We start from the raw sequence: 20,907 nt of genomic DNA, 5'->3' as shown, positions 1-20,907 counted from the left end.
CTCATTATCGAATTATCGACAACGACAAAGTACAATGCTTCAACTCATTTATCGGATTACCGACAAACGACAAAGCATAGCCCAATGTGGGCGGCACTTAGACATTCTTTGGGTATATTGATCCCGGAAACTGAATCGTAATAGCGATCGAGTAATTACCCTGTTCTGCGGCAGCGATTCGATATTAGTGTGTGTGTGAACGATTTCTATTATAACTCGGTGTATAATTCGAATTTTAACGTCGAATCTTCAGCAGAATTCAAGTCCCAACCCCCTCTATTTATACCCGAAATTTGACACCGTCGCGTAGCGCGAGGGGGTACCCCTATAGGCGTCGCGCTACGCGAGTGATCACCCTACTTTCATAGAGTAGCCCTTCGTGCATGTAGGCTTGCTGTGTCGACAGTTTTTAAATTTTCGAATTTTACAATTAGTTATGAGGATAATCGTTACTAGGGTTTTGCCCCCCCTGAGTTTTAGGGGCCCTGATCCTGATTCTGATTGTTCTGGAAATTTTAGGGTTAGTGCAGAATTACTTGGGTGTCTCAATTAGGGTTTTCTTAATAGCTAATTACCATTCTAATTATTAATTTTAATGAGAGTTGTTACATCCTCCCCACCTTAGGAAAAATCTCGTCCTCGAGATTCACTGGAATAGATGAGGATACTTGTGCTTCATTTCTGATTCCAGCTCCCAAGTGTATTCTGGTCCTCTTTTTGAATTCCATTTGACTTTGACCAATACCAGTCGTTTGTGTTTGAGAAACTTGACTTTTCTATCTTCGATCTGTAGTGGTTTCTCTATAAATTTTAATTTTTCGTTCACCTCTATATCTTGAAGAGGTACTACCAGGGATTCGTCTGATAAACATTTCTTGAGATTGGATACATGAAATACGTCATGTACTCCAGCTAGTTCTTCTGGTAGTTGTAAGCGATAAGCAACCGGTCCGATTCGTTGAATCACTGGAAATGGTCCAACATATCGGGGACTCGGTTTCCCTTTCTTACCGAATCTTACAACACCTTTCCAAGGAGATACTTTTAAAAGTACCTTGTCCCCTATTTGGAATTCAAGCGGTTTTGCGACGATTGTCTGCATAACTCTTCTGGCGATCTCTAGCTGTTTTCAGTCTTTCCTTGATCTGAGTTATCTTGTCTGTGGTTTCTTGTACGATTTCTGGACCTGATAATTGACTTTCTCCTATTTCTGCCCAACATACGGGTGTTCTGCACTTGCGTCCATACAGTGCCTCGAATGGAGCGGCTTCAATACTTGAATGATAACTATTGTTATAGGAGAATTCAATTAATGGTAAATGGTTATCCCAATTACCTCCAAAGTCAATTACACATGCTCGAAGCATGTCTTCCAGAGTTTGGATTGTCCTTTCACTTTGTCCGTCTGTCTGTGGATGATATGCGGTACTTAGATTGAGTCGGGTTCCCATTGATTCTTGGAAACTTGTCCAAAATCGGGAAGTGAAACGACTATCTCTATCCGATACAATGGAGAGCGGGACTCCATGTAAGGATACTATTTCATCCACATATAGCTTGGCTAATCTTTCCATGCTAAAGGTTTCTTTTATTGGTAGAAAATGAGCTGATTTGGTTAATCGGTCCACGATTACCCAAATTGCATCATTACCTTTTCTGGTTTTGGGTAACTTAGTAACAAAATCCATTGTTATGAGTTCCCATTTCCATACAGGCATTTCTAACTGTTGTAATAGACCTGAGGGTTTCTGGTGTTCCGCTTTAACTTGTGAACAAGTTAAACACTTAGATACATATTCAGCTATGTCCTTTTTCATTCCTATCCACCAGAAATTTTGCCTTAAATCTTGGTACATCTTATTGTTTCCTGGGTGTACAGTATACCTAGATTTATGAGCTTCTTCTAAGATTTTCGATCTTAAATTTCCTTGTTTAGGTACCCAAATTCTGCTTTTGTGAAATTTCCAAATTCCATCATTTCCTTGTTCTAATTCTTTTAGGTAACCTTTCATTCCTTCGGCATCGTCCTTGATTGCCGTTTTCTGGATTTCTTTCACTTGTTCCCGTAAATCTACTTGTAGGTTTATTCTAAGAGCACGAACTCGCTTTTGCTTTTCATGGAACTTACGACTTAAGGCATCTGCTACTACGTTGGCTTTTCCTTCGTGATATTGAATATCACAGTCGTAATCACTTAGGACTTCCATCTATCTTCTTTGCCTCATGTTTAATTCTTTTTGTCCGAATATATATCTTAAACTCTTGTGGTCTGTATAAACAGTAAACTTACTTCCATACAGATAATGTCTCCAAATCTTAAGGGCAAAAACTACGGCTCCTAGTTCTAAATCATGAGTCGTATAGTTTTCTTCGTGCTTTTTTAATTGTCTAGAGGCATACGCAATTACCTTCTTGCGTTGCATTAACACACATCCGTACCCTAATTTTGAAGCATCGCAATATACTTCAAAATCTTCTGTTCCTTCTGGTAAAGCTAAGATTGGTGCATTGGTTAATTTCTGCTTTAAAATTCTAAAGGCTTCTTCTTGCTTTGGTCCCCACTCAAATTTAGTGGCTTTACAGGTTAACTTAGTTAATGGTACGGCTATCTTGGAAAAATCCTTAATAAACCGTCTATAATAACCGGCTAAACCTATAAAACTTCTAATTTCCATTGCAGTTTGTGGAATCTTCCAGTTAGTAATGGCTTCGATCTTAGCAGGATCTACGTGAATACCTTCGTGATTCACCAGGTGGCCTAAGAATTGTACTTCTTGTAACCAAAATTCACACTTTGAGAATTTAGCGTACAGATTTTCTTTTCTTAACAAAGTTAAGAGTGCATGTAAATGCTGACAATGCTCGGCTTGACTTTTGGAATAAATAAGTATATCGTCAATAAACACGATCACAAATTTATCCAAATATGGTTTACAGATTCTGTTCATCATGTCCATGAATGCAGCTGGGGCATTGGTTAATCCGAAGGGCATGACTGTAAACTCATAATGACCATACCTAGTTCTGAAAGCAGTTTTAGGTATGTCTTCCTCTTGTACCTTCAATTGATGGTATCCAGATCTTAAGTCTATCTTAGAGAAATACCTAGCTCCTTGTAATTGATCAAAAAGATCATCAATCCTAGGTAATGGGTATCGATTCTTAATTGTGACCTTATTCAATTCTCTATAATCAATACACATTCTCATTGATCCATCTTTCTTTTTCACAAACAACACTGGTGCACCCCAAGGGGATGAACTAGGTTGTATAAATCCTTTGCTTAGTAATTCATCTAATTGCTTTTTCAATTCTAGCATTTCGGTAGGAGCTAATCGATAAGGTGCCTTGGCTATCGGTGTAGTTCCTGGAATTAGATGAATCCTAAATTCTACCTCTCTCTCTGGTGGCAATCCAGGTAAATCTTCTGGAAATACATCTGGGTATTTTGAGACTACAGGAATTTCCTTGAGTTCTTTACCTTTAGCACAAATGATTACGGAAATCATATATACTATTCCTTGGTTTCGTTCATAATTAGCAACTTTCATTACTGATATGAACTTCAATGGTTTCCGAGGTTTATCTCCTGCAATCTTAATTACTTCTCCATTAGGTGCTTGAATTTCTATAGAATTTCTATCACATATGATTTGAGCATGGTTGGCTATTAACCAATCCATTCCTAACACAACATCAAACTCAGCTAATTTCATAGGCAATAGGTTTGCAACAAACTTATGACCTGAAAGTTCTATTTCTACTTTTTGCAAAACCTGATTAATTTCTATGGAATTTCCATCTGCAGTTTCGACTGTAAAGATCTGCCTAACTGTAGTTAATGGTAACTTAAGAGCTTGACAGAAGGAAGTATTTATAAAACTTTGGTTCGCACCAGAGTCAAATAATACTTTTGCATAGACGTTGTGGACTAAAAACGTACCGGCGATCACATCCGGAATGAGTTCTGCTTCTTGAGTAGTCAGCTGAAATGCTCTAACATTCTTCTTAGTAGTTCCTTCAGCTGCCTTGGGTTTGTTGTCTGCTGGGTTGATTAACTTAGGACACTCTGGTTTGATATGTCCAGCTTCTCCACAATTGTAACAAATTATGGATTTCTTTCTGCAGTTTTCTTCCCGATGTCCGGTTGTTTTGCAAAAATTGCAAACTCCATTACACTTTCCAAAATGTCTCTTTTTGCAAATTTTGCAGATTGGCACAATTGAAGATTGCCCTGTTCCCCTTTTCTTGAAATTACTACTATTACCCATCCTGAATCCTTGGGTAATTTTCTGAGCTAATTCCTTCTTCCTATCTTCCTCTCGTGTGCGTATTAGTTCGTCAGTTAAGGTATTAGCTAATTCGACGGCATCGTCAATAGTGCGAGGTCTCGCAGCTTTAACGATATTGCGAATTTCACTAATTAATCCCCAAATATATCGAGAAATGAGTACTGGTTCTGGCGAAGCTAGATTAGGTACCACTCTCGCATATTCGAAGAATGTCGAAGTATAACCACGACAATCTACTCCGGTCATTCGATGATTGAGGAACTTATTTGCCATCTGTTCTTTTTCATACTCAGGACAGAATTTTCTTTCGACAAGATTCTTAAATTCTTCCCAAGTCATGGCATAAGCCTCTCGTCTTCCTTTTGCTTGCAGCACTGTGTTCCACCATTCTAGTGCTCCTTCCTTAAACAGATTTGAGGCATACATGACTTGATCTTCGTCAGCACATTTACTTATTGCAATTACTGCTTCGGTTTTCTCTAACCATCGCAGTGTTGCAGTTGCTCCTTCGTTGCCTGCAAATTCAGCGGGTTTACAAGCAAGAAATTCTTTGAAAGTGCAACCAGGCGTTGCAGCCTTTCGTTTCTTAGGGCGCTGCGTGTGCTGAGATTCATTGTCATGATTTATATGATCATTGCCCCCGTTTATACTATTACTGAAATTATCTTCGATGGTATGTTTGCTAGGTATGATATGTTGCGGATCGTTTGGATTTTTCATAGCAGCAACGAACATTGGAATTGCGTTGGCTATTCCTTGGGCAACCATATTTTCAATATCTTGTTTGGTCATATATTGATCTTCTGGGTGTTGCTCCGATTGATTAACTTCATTTACTGGTTCGTTATCGTTATTTGCCATCTGATGATAAGTTATTATGAATAATTAGCATTTAACAATTTATACAAATCATTAAACAAGTTATAACACATAAAGCCCAAAATTATCGATTTCTCGATTGCATTTCATATCAGTATAGTATGCATCAATACACACCGATATTTTACAACGTTTTATTTGTTATGTTACAACTGATTTCACTATTTACTTTTACTATTATACAAAGATAACTTTCCCATCCTCCTAGTTGTTATTCTAGAAACGTAATTCCCTCTCATCATATTTCCAGGCAATCTGTCCCCCTATTTCCCTAATTCTATTCCCTGCATCCATCAACTCTTCACCGAAATGGTGAAGTTCAGCCAAATTCTCATTGCTCATCGGTGGATTGGGTAGGGGTTCTGGGTCGAACTGTGGAAGAAATGAGTAAGCGTTATTGACAATATTTTGAAATTGCCAATCGTTGGTCCACCATTCTTCCATTTCTACAGGTTGGTTATGGACTATTGGTTCGGTGATGGTTGGTACAAAATTCATAGGAATTGGGTTTTCGATAGGATAAGTAAAAATACCCGGACTGGCAGGTTGCATAGTTTCACATTTTTCTAGTAAAATATCTATCTGATCCTGAAAAGTAACTCTTTTGGTTTGGTTAGAACTTTCTCCAACTTCTACCTGGGTTGGGTTAGAACCTTGCCCTATTTCTATTTCTATTTCCTGAGAATACTGATCGAACTGCTTCTCCATTTGCCTGGATTCGTCATTGGCTTCAGTTTCTGGTTCTTGCGGATTAGGGTTTTCCTGGATTACAATCGCTTTTCCTTTGTCTAAAGGTTTACTAGTTTTAGGGGTTTTTGTAACTGTCTTTCTCTTACGTATACGGCTTCCCCATACATAATTTTTCTTTGGCCTCCTTTTTGGTTTGGTCACTGGTGGAGTAGGGAGTTTTACAGATTGGTCTACATCAGCAAGATATCCCGTGAATTCATGAGAAACTTCTATGTTCACTGGGTACAAATTGAGGTTCTGAAAAGCTTCAGATATCTCGTTCATGCTGTGTAGCATATATGCAAAATGCATAAAATATCAAGTTAAAACTTTGGAACAAAGTTTAACAAATAACATGGAAGTTTTATTGCACACTATTTGTACAAAATACAGGAAAACACACTCAAATTCATTTCACTTTTATTTATTTACTTATTGGGAAGTACTGCTTGCAAATTTTAGGGCATCTTTAAAGATTTGCATGTTCTGCCACAGTGGCTAGCATATATAAATTTGCCCATTTTTCATCGAGTTTATCTTCCCAAGGTGATTTATTGATTAACTCCTGGATTTCCTTTTTAATTTTCTTTTCCCTGATTTGCTCCTTACTTTTCTTAATAATCATACTCCTTTTTCTAGGAGAAAGCGGATTTTCATAATTCGCTTTTTGCACAAATATTCCTTCCTCAGGAATCGTAGGGAGCCTTGAAATTTTAGTTTTAGACGAACTTCCTTTCTCGTAAATTGATCTATCTAATTTAAGATAGATATCTTGCAACTTTTGTTTACCCATACTGTAACTAACAAATAATCAGTTAAAAGCACATAATCACATAATCACATAATAGTAATCAGGAAAATTAAGTATCGGTTAAATACTTAATTAGCTTAACTCAGTGGCTCTGATACCACCTTGTTTCTGTCACGGCCCCCGACCCGGTTTTACCCGTTTCCGGAGCCGCGGGACAGAAACCCCGTGATATTATTTAATTGAGTTTTAGCAGCGGAAAATTTTGAACATCAGGATCGTTGTAAAGCTAAATTTTTCCCGATTATTTTTATTTCACAATTCGGGATAAAACCCCGATAATTTACAATACATAAGTTTAGTGATAAATTCTTATTTTAAAACATCTTTATTTATTTTATATCGAGCCACTATTTTAAGCTTGAAATGCTCCTCAGCACTTTTCCTGATTTACAGCAGATCACCTGAAACATGTTTGAAAAAGATTTTGTCAGCGGGGAAATACTGAGTGAATCATTCATTTTACTGAAAATGACACATTTGTTATAATTCACAGTATTAAGAGTTTTTACATATGTTTATTATCAACCAATATTTCAAGAATAGGTATTTGTCACAGACCAGCTCTGTGACTGTGGTCATATCACCATTGGCTGTCCCAATGAGTGACGTATGTCACAATTAGGCTTGCCCACCTAATGTGAAGGAAACAATGATAACAATACTGTGCACAATACCCCACATACCGGCTGTAATTTGGTGATTACATAAACTTAATCACTGTAATTATAACTTTTGGAAAATGATTTGGAGTATTGTAAAACAGTTGATAAAAAGAGAATGACTCACTTTGCAGATTTAGTATTGACAGAATATGATTTTATCCCTGTTAACCTAATTTCACAATAATGCACACAAAACAGAGTTAGTGATCAATACAGCAGTTACGATAATTTCTCGAGATCAAATATTCGCAATGAATGACCAAGTGCAATACTTCAACTCATTTATCAAAATGACAAACGACAAAGTATAGTACTTCAACTCATTATCGAATTATCGACAACGACAAAGTACAATGCTTCAACTCATTTATCGGATTACCGACAAACGACAAAGCATAGCCCAATGTGGGCGGCACTTAGACATTCTTTGGGTATATTGATCCCGGAAACTGAATCGTAATAGCGATCGAGTAATTACCCTGTTCTGCGGCAGCGATTCGATATTAGTGTGTGTGTGAACGATTTCTATTATAACTCGGTGTATAATTCGAATTTTAACGTCGAATCTTCAGCAGAATTCAAGTCCTAACCCCCTCTATACCCGAAATTTGACACCGTCGCGTAGCGCGAGGGGGTACCCCTATAGGCGTCGCGCTACGCGAGTGATCACCCTACTTTCATATAGTAGCCCTTCGTGCATGTAGGCTTGCTGTGTCGACAGTTTTTAAATTTTCGAATTTTACAATTAGTTATGAGGATAATCGTTACTAGGGTTTTGCCCCCCCCCCCCTGAGTTTTAGGGGCCCTGATCCTGATTCTGATTGTTCTGGAAATTTTAGGGTTAGTGCAGAATTACTTGGGTGTCTCAATTAGGGTTTTCTTAATAGCTAATTACCATTCTAATTATTAATTTTAATGAGAGTTGTTACAAGTCAAGTTTCTCAAACACAAAAGACTCGTGTTGGTTAAAGTCAAATGGAATTCAAGGAGAGGACCAGAATACACTTGGGAGCTAGAATCAGAAATGAAGCGCAAATATCCTCACTTATTCCAATAAATCTCGAGGACGAGATTTTTCTTAAGGTGGGGAGGATGTAACAACTGTCACTAAAATCCATAATTAGGATGGTAATTAGGTAATAAGGAAACCCTAATTGAAAAACCCAAGTGATTCCGCATAAACCCTAAAATTTTCGTAACAATCGGAATTAGGATCAGGGCCCCTAAAACTCAGGGGGGGGTTAAACCCCAGTGATGTTTATCTTCTAAATTTGCTGTAGAAACGAAATTTATTCGTTTAACTTACTCACCAAGGCTAATTGGGACACGAAACAACCTTGGCTAAGAAATAGACCCGTCGCGCCACGCGACGGGTATGCATGTCTTCTTCGCGTGGCGCGAGGGAGGACAATTTCCAGCTATAAATAGGGGACGTTGGCACTTGAACTTTGGTGTTACTGCGATGTCCAAATTCACCTTATATACTGAGTTATAGTCGAAACAGTTCACAAACACACACAATTATCGAAACGCTGCCGCAATCAGGGTAATAACTCGATCGCTATTACGATTCAACGTCCGATCGATTATAACTATCCAACGATAGTCCAGGTGCTGCTCAATTGAGCTTGTACTTTGATTATTCGTCGTGATTTCGACTTGAATATTAGAGTGCTGTTCAAATTCGGACTATGCTCTGTTATTCGTTGTGAATCCGATTGAATTATCGAGTATTGCACTGATTAATCGTTGTGAAGGTTTAATCTCGTGAATTGTCGTAACTGCTGTATTAGTTACTAACCTGTCTGTGTGTGCATTGTGTTAAACTAGGTGTAATCAAGGCTAATCAGTAGGCTTATATCTATTGCTCGTTAATCTGCAAAGTGAGTCATTCTTCTTTTTAACTGTTTTCTCACAGTTTGTGAGTAAGTATTACAATACCTCAAATTATTTTCAAGGTTATAATTACAGGGATTAAGTCTTTGTAATCACCAAATTACAGCTGGTATGTGGGGTATTGTGCACATTACTATTTTTATCACTCTATGTGAGTGAGTATTACTCTATGTGAGTGATTATTACTCTGTGTGAGTAAACCGTCATTATTGGGGCAACGGGACCCAATAGTGGTATGACCACAGTCACAGATCCGGTCGGGTGACAAATACCCATTCTTGATAATTGGTTGATAGAAACATTGTAATTGTTCTTAATACTGTAATTTATAACTAACGGGTCGTTTTAGAAAATGGAATGATTCACTCAGTATTTCCCCGCTGACAAAACCTTTTTCAAACATGTTTCAGGTGATCTATGTGATCCAGGAAAAGTGCAGTAAAGCACTATCAAGCTCAGAGAAGTGGCTCAGTGTAAATAAATGAATAAAACATATTTTGGAAAATAAAGAATTCTGTGTGAAATCAACTTATTGTAAATTATGGGATTTATCCCTTAAACTTTGTGTAATATATTAAACGAGCATTTTCCGGTGAAAAGATCCTGTTGTAAAAAGACTTCCGCTGTCGCATAAATTAAATACCACGGGTACCACTGAAATCTGCCCGCGGACCCCGACTCCGGCCAGGGTGGGTCGGGGGTCGCGACATCCAGCAAATCTGCTGACTTAAAACACAATAGATTTGTTAAACTTCAGTATAAAACAACGTGTTGTAAAACACATTATGATGTAATTTAATCATCAAAAACACAATGTGATGTAATGTGACATAGACAACAACATAAAACATATTCAGAGTATTAAAAATGCAAAAGAACTGTTAAAACACAACCTGATTATATATTGACTTCAGAGTGTTAAAACACACTGACTTCAACCTCTCTGACTGGTAAAACACATCACCAAGACCTGCTGATAGTTTTCCAGATAAACACATTGACCTCCAGATTTGAATTCGAAAACAACAAAAATTCCGAAAATCATGGGATGTTAGTTAATGAAAAATAAATTTCAAAAATAAAATTAAAATGTGAAATTACATAGTTGCCCTTTTAGTTAAAATAACTCAATGCCACATGTCCAATTCTCATTGCTTCCTAGACTTTCTAGGAAAAATAGACTTTCCACCCAACTCCTACTATATATATATATATATATATATATATATATATATATATATATATATATCACAAACTTTAAATTCAGTTACATAAAAGACTATGAGATTGTAACGTATAGTTTTATTAATGGCAAGGAACGACGTGCTAACTACTGTGACACCGGGCGTTGTGGCCAAGGTCGACTACTCGACCGCCGCCAGCCCTTTGGCTCTCACCAGATGCACGGAAACCCGACCTCCACCCGCCCGAAGGCACGACAGTGGAATAATCGGTAAAACCTCGCCTCCCATCCAAGTCGAATCGGCGCCACCCGTATTCGCTCTTCACCTGGATGCCCCAGAAAATAATGAGGAGAGTGAGAATCGGACCTGAGTCACAAGGAACACCAATTCTTTCTCCAACCACGGCCACGACTACCTCACTGGCATTGTAACGTATAGTTAGAACATAAAATGTAATCATTAAATATTGGTTGTTAGAAAGCCTATCCAAATATATGTACTCTGTACAAAAGGTGGGGCGGCGTTGAAATGTAGAAACTCATGACTTAGAGTCACAAAGTGAAACTAAATAAAGCGTAAAAACCGGCTTTTAAATACAGAAGCACATAGATATTGTAGACACGGTTTTTCGCACACAGATATACTGCATATAAATATACAACAATAGACGTGGCAATGTACAATTGGCCTATTGCGAATCACCTTTTCAAGACAAGTGGCGTATCTCGTGTAAGTGGACCAGGTCAGTATCACGCCTCTCATGCCCCCTCTAAAGATACCCACACCGCTCTTTCTTTCTTTTTAGCTTTTTTGTGTATATAAGTCGTAACTAATTGCATCGAAATCCATAAGAAGAGTTTTATTGTAAAATAATACAACTCAAATCCTCATCATTGTTCTTTTATAATGCTCTCTCCTCACCGACTAATACTCTAAATTCTCATCCGATGTGTGACTTTCAGAAAGAAAACGCAAAGAAGAGAGGTTGCAAAGGGTAACAGCATACTTTGGGTAAAATTTTATATTTTCTACTGTCGAATTGGTAAGTTGCATTTTCCAAATTCTTAAAATACTCAATTACAAATCGTATAGGTGTGTGTCCTACTTTTTGATTGATCTTGCATTCAGGATATTTGATTGTGTAATTCTATTTATAGATATATTTGCGTTACATCAACCATCATAACTTTTTTGATGTTGTTGGTTTATTGTGTAGTTACGCAATTAATTATATTCTTTCATTTTATGTCTTTTCTTGTAAATATTTTTGTAAATTGGTGTTACCGGACCTTGCTTTAATTAAAAAAAAAGAAATTTATAATAGGAAAAGAGCAGTAAAAAGAAAATCAAATTTGCTGATAGATTCTTAATTATTATGCTTTCTTCATATGATAACTAATTAATTATACATTGCTAGTAATTACCTTTTTTTTCTAGTGATTATTATAATATATATGTTAACTAGCTTTCAGTTGTAATCTTGCAGGTGATCAAAGAAACAAGCATCAAGATTTTGTGCCCAGAGATTCAAGAAAACATGTCGGAGAAACATAATCAAGAATCGAGCAGTTATCATCATATAAAAGATGATGAGATAGAGACACTAGCATCTCAACTAGAAAAGATGCCAATGGGAGATGATTTTGAACTCACATTAGCATATATCGATGATCTGGACCTTTGTTTGATCTCACATGAGCCATCAAAGAAGAACTCGCCGATCCAAGCCATTGGTAGGGAGAATTCGATCAAGATTCTCACCCGTTGCCCACGGTATAACTATGCTTCTGTTGCATCACTGAACAAAAGCTTTCATGATCTCATCAGGAGTGGTGAGATCTACAAAGAAAGAAGCAAGAATAAAGTGGTAGAACATTGGGTTTACTTTTCTTGTCACATGTTGAAATGGGAGGCTTTTGATCCAGTTGGCAAGAAATGGATGCATCTACCGATGATAAACAGCGGCGATACATGCTTCGCGTATTCGGATAAAGAGTCCATGGGGGTTGGGACAGACCTTTTGGTTCTAGGCAAACATGTTTCAGGTCAGGCTGTGTACAAATACAGCCTGCTAACAAACTCATGGTCAGAGGGGCCAACAATGAACAAACCAAGATGCTTATTTGGGTCTGCAAGCCTTGGAACAATCGCGATATTTGCAGGAGGCGTTAATGCAAACAGAAAGATCGTGGACACAGTTGAGAGTTACGACAGCGAGTCTGGAGTGTGGGAGACGCTTCCCAGCCTGCTTAAGCCGAGAAAAATGAGTTCGAGTATGTTTATGGACGATAAGTTTTATGTGATTGGCGGGTGTGGTGGGGAGGATATGAAGCCGTTGTCATGTGGAGAAGAGTATGATCCGGTGGCTAAGACATGGAGAGCGATTCCCGACATGTGGATGGGTGGAGGTGGTGGTTCGATGGCGCCACCACTGCTAGCGGTGGTTGATAATGAGTTGTATGCTGCTGATTGTGAGGTGATGGAGGTGAAGAAGTATGACAAGAATGTTAAGGTGTGGGAGAGTATAGGCAGGTTGCCTGAAAGTGCTGATAATATGTGTGGGTGGGGAATTGCGTTTAGAGGGTGTGGAGATCGGGTGATAATAGTTGGTGGTCGTTGGGCACATGGGGAGTATGCTCATGTTGAGATATATTCATGGGTTCCGCAAGAAGGACCGCCACAATGGACCATCATTGGTCGGAAAAAGTCAGATAACTTTGTTTACAATTGTGCTATTATGGGTTGTTGAACTTGAGATTATGATCTTGAGTAGTTTACTGTTATAGTGTTTGAGATCCAAAATAAGATGTGTAGTAGCTAGTTAAGTGGTATTGTTTAGAGTTATGTCAGTAGTTTACTTTTCTAATCTAAATAATAATATATGTTTTCTTTTGAAAATGTGTATAGTTCTCAAATGCAAATTTTAAGATATAAATCATTTAGAAATACTAAATCAAAAATTGTTGAAATCAAAAATCAATGTTTTCTGTTTTACGAAAATGACATCAGAAAACATTCAAACAATAATGGTGAATTCATGCTTCATTTGCATAGATGTGACACGTGATTGAACATGAAAAATAAATAAAGGATGGAAATGTTTTGAGTTTTCAATCACTAATTCTTATATTATTGAGATAGCGGATGTGTTGTTAACGCTACCTCCCCTCTATGTGGCGTATGAAATTTAAACCAGTCAACACCACATCTCTCATATGGCAGATCACCCAAATGCCAAAGGGTTTCAAGAATCATCCAAGTGATGCAAAGAACTCCATCCCTGCCAAAAAAAAAAAAAAAAAAAAAAAAAACAAGAGGTGTGACCACAAATCTACACATTAAAGCACCATCACTGGAAATACTCAACCCCTAAACATTTCCGTTGTCACAATGTTTTCACGTGTTTGCTTAAATACCTAAAATTCATTATGCATAATAGTATGCACCAATCATGATAATGAATAACAAATTCATTTGAACATTTTAGTTACTCATGTATAGAGCCTTTTTATTTAATAAAGCAAACACAAATGCTTACTTTTATGAGTATTCTAAAAAGAAAGCCAAATTTTATGCTAATTATCTCGGATTAGCATAAAATTAGCTTTCTTTTTTTATTGGCCTTTCCTCTAGACCCGACTTTATGTCCAAGAGATGCCTCGTAAATTAAAATTAATGACCTCAATGTCATAGGATTGTATGGATTAGAGAATAAAACTTAATCACTAAGCCTTGGGTTAATGCACTAAAATCAATCTTGACTCTATGTCTAAAATTGTTTTTACTGATTAAGGATGGACTATGAAGGCGATTGAAATGTAAAAGGTCATAACTTAAGAACAAAAGGGAAAAGGAAAGAAAGAATTAAAAGGTGACACGAGGAAACATTGCCTAATGTTAAAACCATTTTATTATTCTTTTATTTCTACTCTCGTCAACTATCACTCTAAAATCCTTAGCAATTTCTGTATATCAGAAAGAAAACTTAAAGAAGAGAACTTGCTTACATGTATACACATTTGTACCAGAAATACATAAGGAGTAAAAGTAGACTATTGGTAAAGTTTTCTGTTTTGTTCTTATCGGATTAAAGAAAAATGGTATTTTTTTCTCATACATACTATCTTAGGCTTTCTAATACATACTTAGATGGAGAAAAAGGAAGATTAAGTGTATAAGCAGAAGGATTCCGTGATACAGAAGGGCGGAATGGGAAAGAATTGAGGCAAAGCTCTTTGAAGATTCAAGAAAACGTTTAACTTGAGTTCATGCATGGTGGTCCCCCACATAACTGCATAAATGAGCTCGCTTTGTCGATGACCTCCTTTTTCCAAGTGCTCAAAGGTTTTCTCGATTATATCCCACTTCCCCTGTTCTCCTAATCGACAAATAGTGGTAACGAAGATACTTGGATCAGGATACAACTCTTGTGCTTGCTTTTTATGGAACACAAGTGCATTCGTGACACCAAACTTTGAGAATCAATATCTCATTCATTTTAGCTCCGTTTTGGACACGTTTTGGAAGGTTGGCTCGTTGCGAAGCTTTTCCAACATAGAATACAAACCCACAGAGATATATATATATATATATATATAGAGAGAGAAAGTATAATGTACTTCAAGGCTTAACCTACATTAACATACATGACAAAAAAATATAACGTGCGTTATTATCATAGAACGTGCGTGATTATAGTCCCATGCGTGATTATGTGGTCCCATGCGTGATTATGTGGTCCCATGCGTGATTATACCCCTGATCCAACGGTTACCATTGTCTCCTACGTGATGTATGATAAGGTTTTTTGTATGTTAACCTTACTCTCTCTCTCTCTCTCTCTCTATATATATATATATATATATATATATATATATATATATATATCTTTGTGGGTTTGTGTTCTATGTTAGAAGAGCTTCGCAACGAGCATATATATATATATATATATACACACACACTATATTATAATGCATGAGGGAGGGGCATTTTAAGATACCTAAAAAATAAGAACTTTTTCCCCTCTTTATTTATAGAAAGACCCCTAAAATGAGGGTAGTTTGATCTTTTAAACATTATTTATTTTTTAGCCCCTAAAATTATTACACTTAAACCCCTAAGGTTTTAACAAAATTATAGATAATTAGTTACAATTCACCCCTCCATAACAAACTTATAATTTTTTAACATATCTTGACATATCTTATAAACTATACTGTTTAAAAAAAATCCAAAGATAGCATGACGATCTACACATTTTTGTCGACGTTTCGGTAGTTGTCTTGTTCAATATCGACGCACGGATTAAAAGGTACAAGTCTATTATGCGTTAATGTACAAGTAATTAATACTTGTGATCTAATGTGCCTAATCTACAAAAATGGGCTCCATCTATGCAAACAAAAACAAAAGAAATTAAAAGTACCGTAAAATAAAATGAAGATATTATGTGTCACATTTTATTTTATTATATCTTATAAAAACTTAAAACTAACCACAACAAACTTCCTAAATAAAGGGGTGGCAAATCTAAAATTAAACCCTAATTCACTTCTATAGTTAATACTATAAATATAGCAGGACACTCTTATATCTATTGCTAAACAAAGTTAAAAAAAATGGGTTGTTGCGAAATGTCAGTTTTGTTATATCGCAGCAGTGAATATTTTTTTTCTTTTATTTACTTTTATGTGAATGTTAAGTTATTTGATTTTTTAGATTCAGTTGCATGATGAACATGCCAATTTAAACAACACATTTGTCGAACAAGCTTCTAAGGTATTGATTTTTCTGGTTTTAAGTATTATTTTTGCATATATCTTCATATTAACATGTTCGTTATGTTATTATATGTGTGTTTTATTGCAGGATGATGGTGATAAAAGTATTGATATTACTTTTTATGGTGCAATGTTTAGTCCATACAAGTCTAATCTTCAATGTGAATTTAGTGAAGATGTAATTTTAAGGTTTATTTAATCTTTTTTTAACTTTTGTATTCAATTTTTGTCATTTATAGGGATCGGAAGTTTGAGACTCAAAGTAAGAGATCCAAGAGACTCTCTAAATGGAAATGGAGTGAGGTTATTAATTCAGACGATTCTGAGGACAATGAAAAAGAAGAGGAATTAGAAGATACTGTCGATTCAAGCACAAACCAGAAAACCCGATTAAAAATACGTCAAGTGTCAATTCAGAAACGGATATATTTTCTGCAGTCTAATATGAAATCTATCAAGTGTTTTTATATATATATTTTTTTCATTTTCAGTTGTTATGTTTGACCTAGACGTATGAATAAAGTTTATTTTATATTTGAACTTTATCTTTGGTGTTAATATAATGCAATTATTAACCAATTAATAAAGTTCAAAATAAAGTTAATATCCTAAATTTATAAGTCAACTGAACTTATATAAGTTAATATCCTAAAGTTGCAATAAATAGATATTGTAGTTAGATATAGTAAAGCTGAAACTATAAAATATTGCAGTTATTCTTGGATATTAATCTAATAATTTGCATTTTTAATTAAAAAGTATTAAAGTAATAAAGTTTAAAGATAAACTAAAAAACTGAACTTACTATGATATAAAGTTAATAAAAAATAATTATTTTATAAGCAATTTTATAACAAGTAATATAAATAAAATACTCCAGAAATTTACAATCTTTACTAGATAAATTCTAAATTGGGTTGCAAATTTTTAGGAATTATAAGTTCAACTATATTGTTATAGATAATATTAGTCAGTTCTAAAATAATTATTTACCAACTTGACTAGATAAATAGTAGTAGATTGTGTTGCATATTTTTAGGGAATATTAGTTAAAAGTAGACTTATATAGATAAGATTAGTTAGGAACTAAAAATTTGAACTTAGTATGATATAAAGTTAATAAAGATATAAACTCTTATCATCCTATTTTTTATAAAAACAGTTATTGAAGTCTTATAAAAATACAAATTTTTTATATTTGTAAAAAAAACCGAAATTTAACAATTTAAGTTAAAGCTCTAAAACGTACTTACGAGTCAAATACTATTTTTTATTTTTATAAAAACGAAAGTTTTAAACTTAAAGTTTATTGGATGGGTACTATGTGAATATTAAAAAAAGTTATGAACTTTAAAGAATAAAATTATACTTTATAATTTAACTAATAAAATAAACAAACTTTACAATTATAACAACTTATCTTTTATTTTTTATCTTTTGATTATTAATTTTTATAAAAGAACAAAACTTTTACATATGTGTAAACTTATGACATATATCCACCACAATAATGTTATCATAAATATTATACGAATAAGAAAACTACAAGAAACGAGTGTCGCAATGCAAAGTGTCGCCCCCGCCGCATCGCGCGGGCACCCTGCTAGTATATATATATATATATAGGTAGAAGATTCTATTCATTAATCCAGAAGTGTGAGAAGTGTATTATAACACTATATAACGAGGACGAGGAGGTAGTGCCCGAAACTCAAAATTTGGGTGACGATGAAGACGACACCGGCGACGATGAATATAATGTGGATGAAGACGCCGGCAACGAAGAAGATGACGACGCTCGGGTTAAAAAGGGAAAAATGGCGAGCGAAAAATGGACAAAGGTCCAAGAAGAGGCGTTGGCGAAGGCGTGGGTACATTGCTCTACCAACAAAAAGAAGGGCAATCAACAAAACCGCAATAGTTTTTGGCGTAAGATTTTAGATCATTTTAACGCCACCGTTGGTGGAAGTAACCGGACCGTGCATCAAGTACGGTCTAAATGGACCCCGATGATGACGAAAATAAACTTTTTCAACGGCCTATACCAACAAGCGGTAAAATTATATTTTTTAACATTGTATATTTTTTAATTTTCTTTACTAAGTTCATATTTTTTAACACTTCTTATTTTATAATATGTAGGATCGCACACGAGGAAGTGGGTGTAAGGATCTCGACGTGATGAAAGTCGCTTTAAAGGAATTTAAAGAGAGATATCCGAACGGTTTTCAACATGTCGAGGCGTGGGAGGTCGTTCGAAAACACGACAAATGGGCCCAAGTCCCATTGTTGGGTGAGGAAGGGGAAGGTTCGGCACAAAAAAGAAAGCCCGTTGACGTGGACCCTTCCATACTCAATATGAACGAAGACCCCTCGCCACAAAGAACACAACGGCGAGACAAGCGTCAAGCGACATCGTCCGAGGGAAGCTCGGCCGAGTTGGCGGCACAATTCAAAGAGTACACCGCCATGAAAGAAGCGAAGCACGCGATGGAATTGGAGGCGATTGAATTGAGGAAGAAAAGAGAGTCGGAGGCTCGCGAGCTCATATCGGAACAACGCGAGACGATGAAAAACTACAATTACGATCGAGATATGAAAACATTCCTCAAGCCGCACGACGATGCTCCGCCAAATATGTTGCCGTTCATCCTCGCCCGAAAGCGCGACATCGCTAACAAGTACGGGTGGCCGTGCGATTTCTAAAATTTTTATTTTCTAGTTTTAATGTAATTTTTATTTTCTAGTTTTAATGTAATTTTTATTTTCTAGTTTGAATGTAATTTTAATTTCTAGTTTGAATTTAATTTTTATTTTTATTTTCTACTTTGAAATGTCTTTTGTTAAATTTTATTTAATTTTTATTAATATTTTTTATAAACATGCATAATTACAACAAATAAAAAAATAAAAAAAAAATAAAAAACAAGTCACCTAAGAGGGGAGTGCCGCCATCAATTTAGGGTGTGAGGGGAGTTTAAGAGGGGAGTTGACGTGGCATCAAGTAATTGGGTGTGCGTAAGAGAGGGGACTCCCCTAAGAGGGGAGTGCCCCTCTCACCCTTAGTTGTCCTCGTCTGGTGGCTTTGAAGTTTGGGGTTATTCGAGCTTCTTGCAGAAATAACTCTTTGGGTTATTGTAAAATGGTATAGATCTAAACCAAGAACACAAGAAATGCTCGAATACACCAGAAATAGCGACAAAACAAGCGACAAAACTTTATTATTTTACCCAAACCGAAAAAACCTGTTCCCTAGATCTTACAAACAGTAAGACCTGTTTAACAAATACAGAACAATGATCAACTGATACAACAATCAGATGATCAAAACCGGTGATCACACACGATCACTAGATCTATCAAAGATCTAACTGAAACTACAATACACAAAGATATAAAAGAAGAACAGGGAAAAAGAACTAATAGACTTGAAGATCCACTGATGTACAGGAACTTCAAACGATCCAGCAGCTTCAAATAATCTTGAAGGAGATCGAGATACACAGCATCACTGGAACAAACACACAAGAAGATGAGAGTGACTGGACAGAGAATTCAACGAAACCCTTAGAAATATCTCGAACCAACTGAGAAGAACCACTCTCTCTCCTCATATATAGCAGCTACAACACGAATTACACTTTAGTCCCTCCAGAAATACAATCAGGACCTTATGCTTTCACAATGTGTCTGTTTAGAACCTCGGCCCATAATAACCTGAATAACAACTTTAACAGCCCAACTGAAACACCACTAAGCCCAATAATAATACATAAAAGATTATACCGAACCATAACCAGACTGGGCCATAACCAGATTATGTTTTAAGTATGAATTATATAAAATATAAACTTTTATATTTCAACATCCCCCCATAATTCATACGGCAAACATATCAAATAACCCCAACTTTTCACACAACACATTGTGTTGAGTAATACTCAATCCTTTAGTAAAAATGTCTGCTAACTAAACAGCAGTAGCAATTTTTTGTGGGTCAATAATGCCACTTGCAGTTTTTTCTCTCAAAAAATGCAAGTCTAACTCGAAGTGTTTAGTTCTTTCATGGAAAACAGGATTTAATGAAATGGAAATAGCAGATTTACTATCACAAAACATTTTAATAGGCAAAGTACACTTTACTCTTAACTCCAACAAAACATTTTTAATCCACATTACCTCACATGTGGTTGAGCACATTTGCCTGTACTCAGCCTCAGTCGTAGACCTTGAAACAACTCCTTGTTTCTTGCTTTTCCATGATACAAGAGTATCTCCAAGAAACACTCCAAACCCAGTAACAGACTTTCTAGACATAGTACACTTTGCCCAATCCGAATCAACGAATCCTGACAAATCAAAATTACCTGTTTTCCTAAACATAACACCTCTACCTGGACATTGCTTTAAGTATCTTAGTAACCTTAATGCAATATCTAAGTGTGACTGACATGGTTTGTGCATATATTGACTCAAAAACTGAACTGCATAACTTATATCTGGGCGAGTTAAAGATAAGTATATTAACTTCCCAATTAACTTTTGAAATCCATTCACATTTTCCAAAAAATTTTTATCCTTTTCAGTTTTACTTGTAACAACATGAGACTGTTCAATCTGTGTCCCAACAGGTTTGCATCTAAGATATCCAAACTCATTTAAAAGTTCAAGACA

General features: G+C 35.9%; 2 protein-coding genes across 2 annotated transcripts; both read left to right on the top strand.

Moving 5' to 3' along the window:
• The first annotated feature begins 11,990 nt into the window (after window positions 1-11,990).
• Window positions 11,991-13,293, top strand: LOC110876416 (F-box/kelch-repeat protein SKIP11). Its single transcript, XM_022124590.1, has one exon. It carries the CDS (start codon window positions 11,991-11,993, stop codon window positions 13,200-13,202), a length of 1,212 nt encoding a protein of 403 aa, XP_021980282.1. The 3' UTR covers window positions 13,203-13,293.
• A 4,713-nt stretch (window positions 13,294-18,006) lies between these two features.
• LOC118482120 (glutathione S-transferase T3-like) lies at window positions 18,007-19,067 on the top strand. The gene is made up of 2 exons (XM_035977609.1): window positions 18,007-18,287; window positions 18,376-19,067. Exons 1-2 carry the CDS (start codon window positions 18,051-18,053, stop codon window positions 18,937-18,939), a joined length of 801 nt encoding a protein of 266 aa, XP_035833502.1. The 5' UTR covers window positions 18,007-18,050; the 3' UTR covers window positions 18,940-19,067.
• Window positions 19,068-20,907: the final 1,840 nt, after the last annotated feature.

The sequence above is a fragment of the Helianthus annuus genome, chromosome 9 (assembly GCF_002127325.2).
Source record: "Helianthus annuus cultivar XRQ/B chromosome 9, HanXRQr2.0-SUNRISE, whole genome shotgun sequence".
Taxonomy (NCBI): domain Eukaryota; kingdom Viridiplantae; phylum Streptophyta; class Magnoliopsida; order Asterales; family Asteraceae; genus Helianthus; species Helianthus annuus.
Note: the sequence above shows the minus strand (reverse complement) of the source record. Positions and strands in the feature narration are given on the sequence as shown.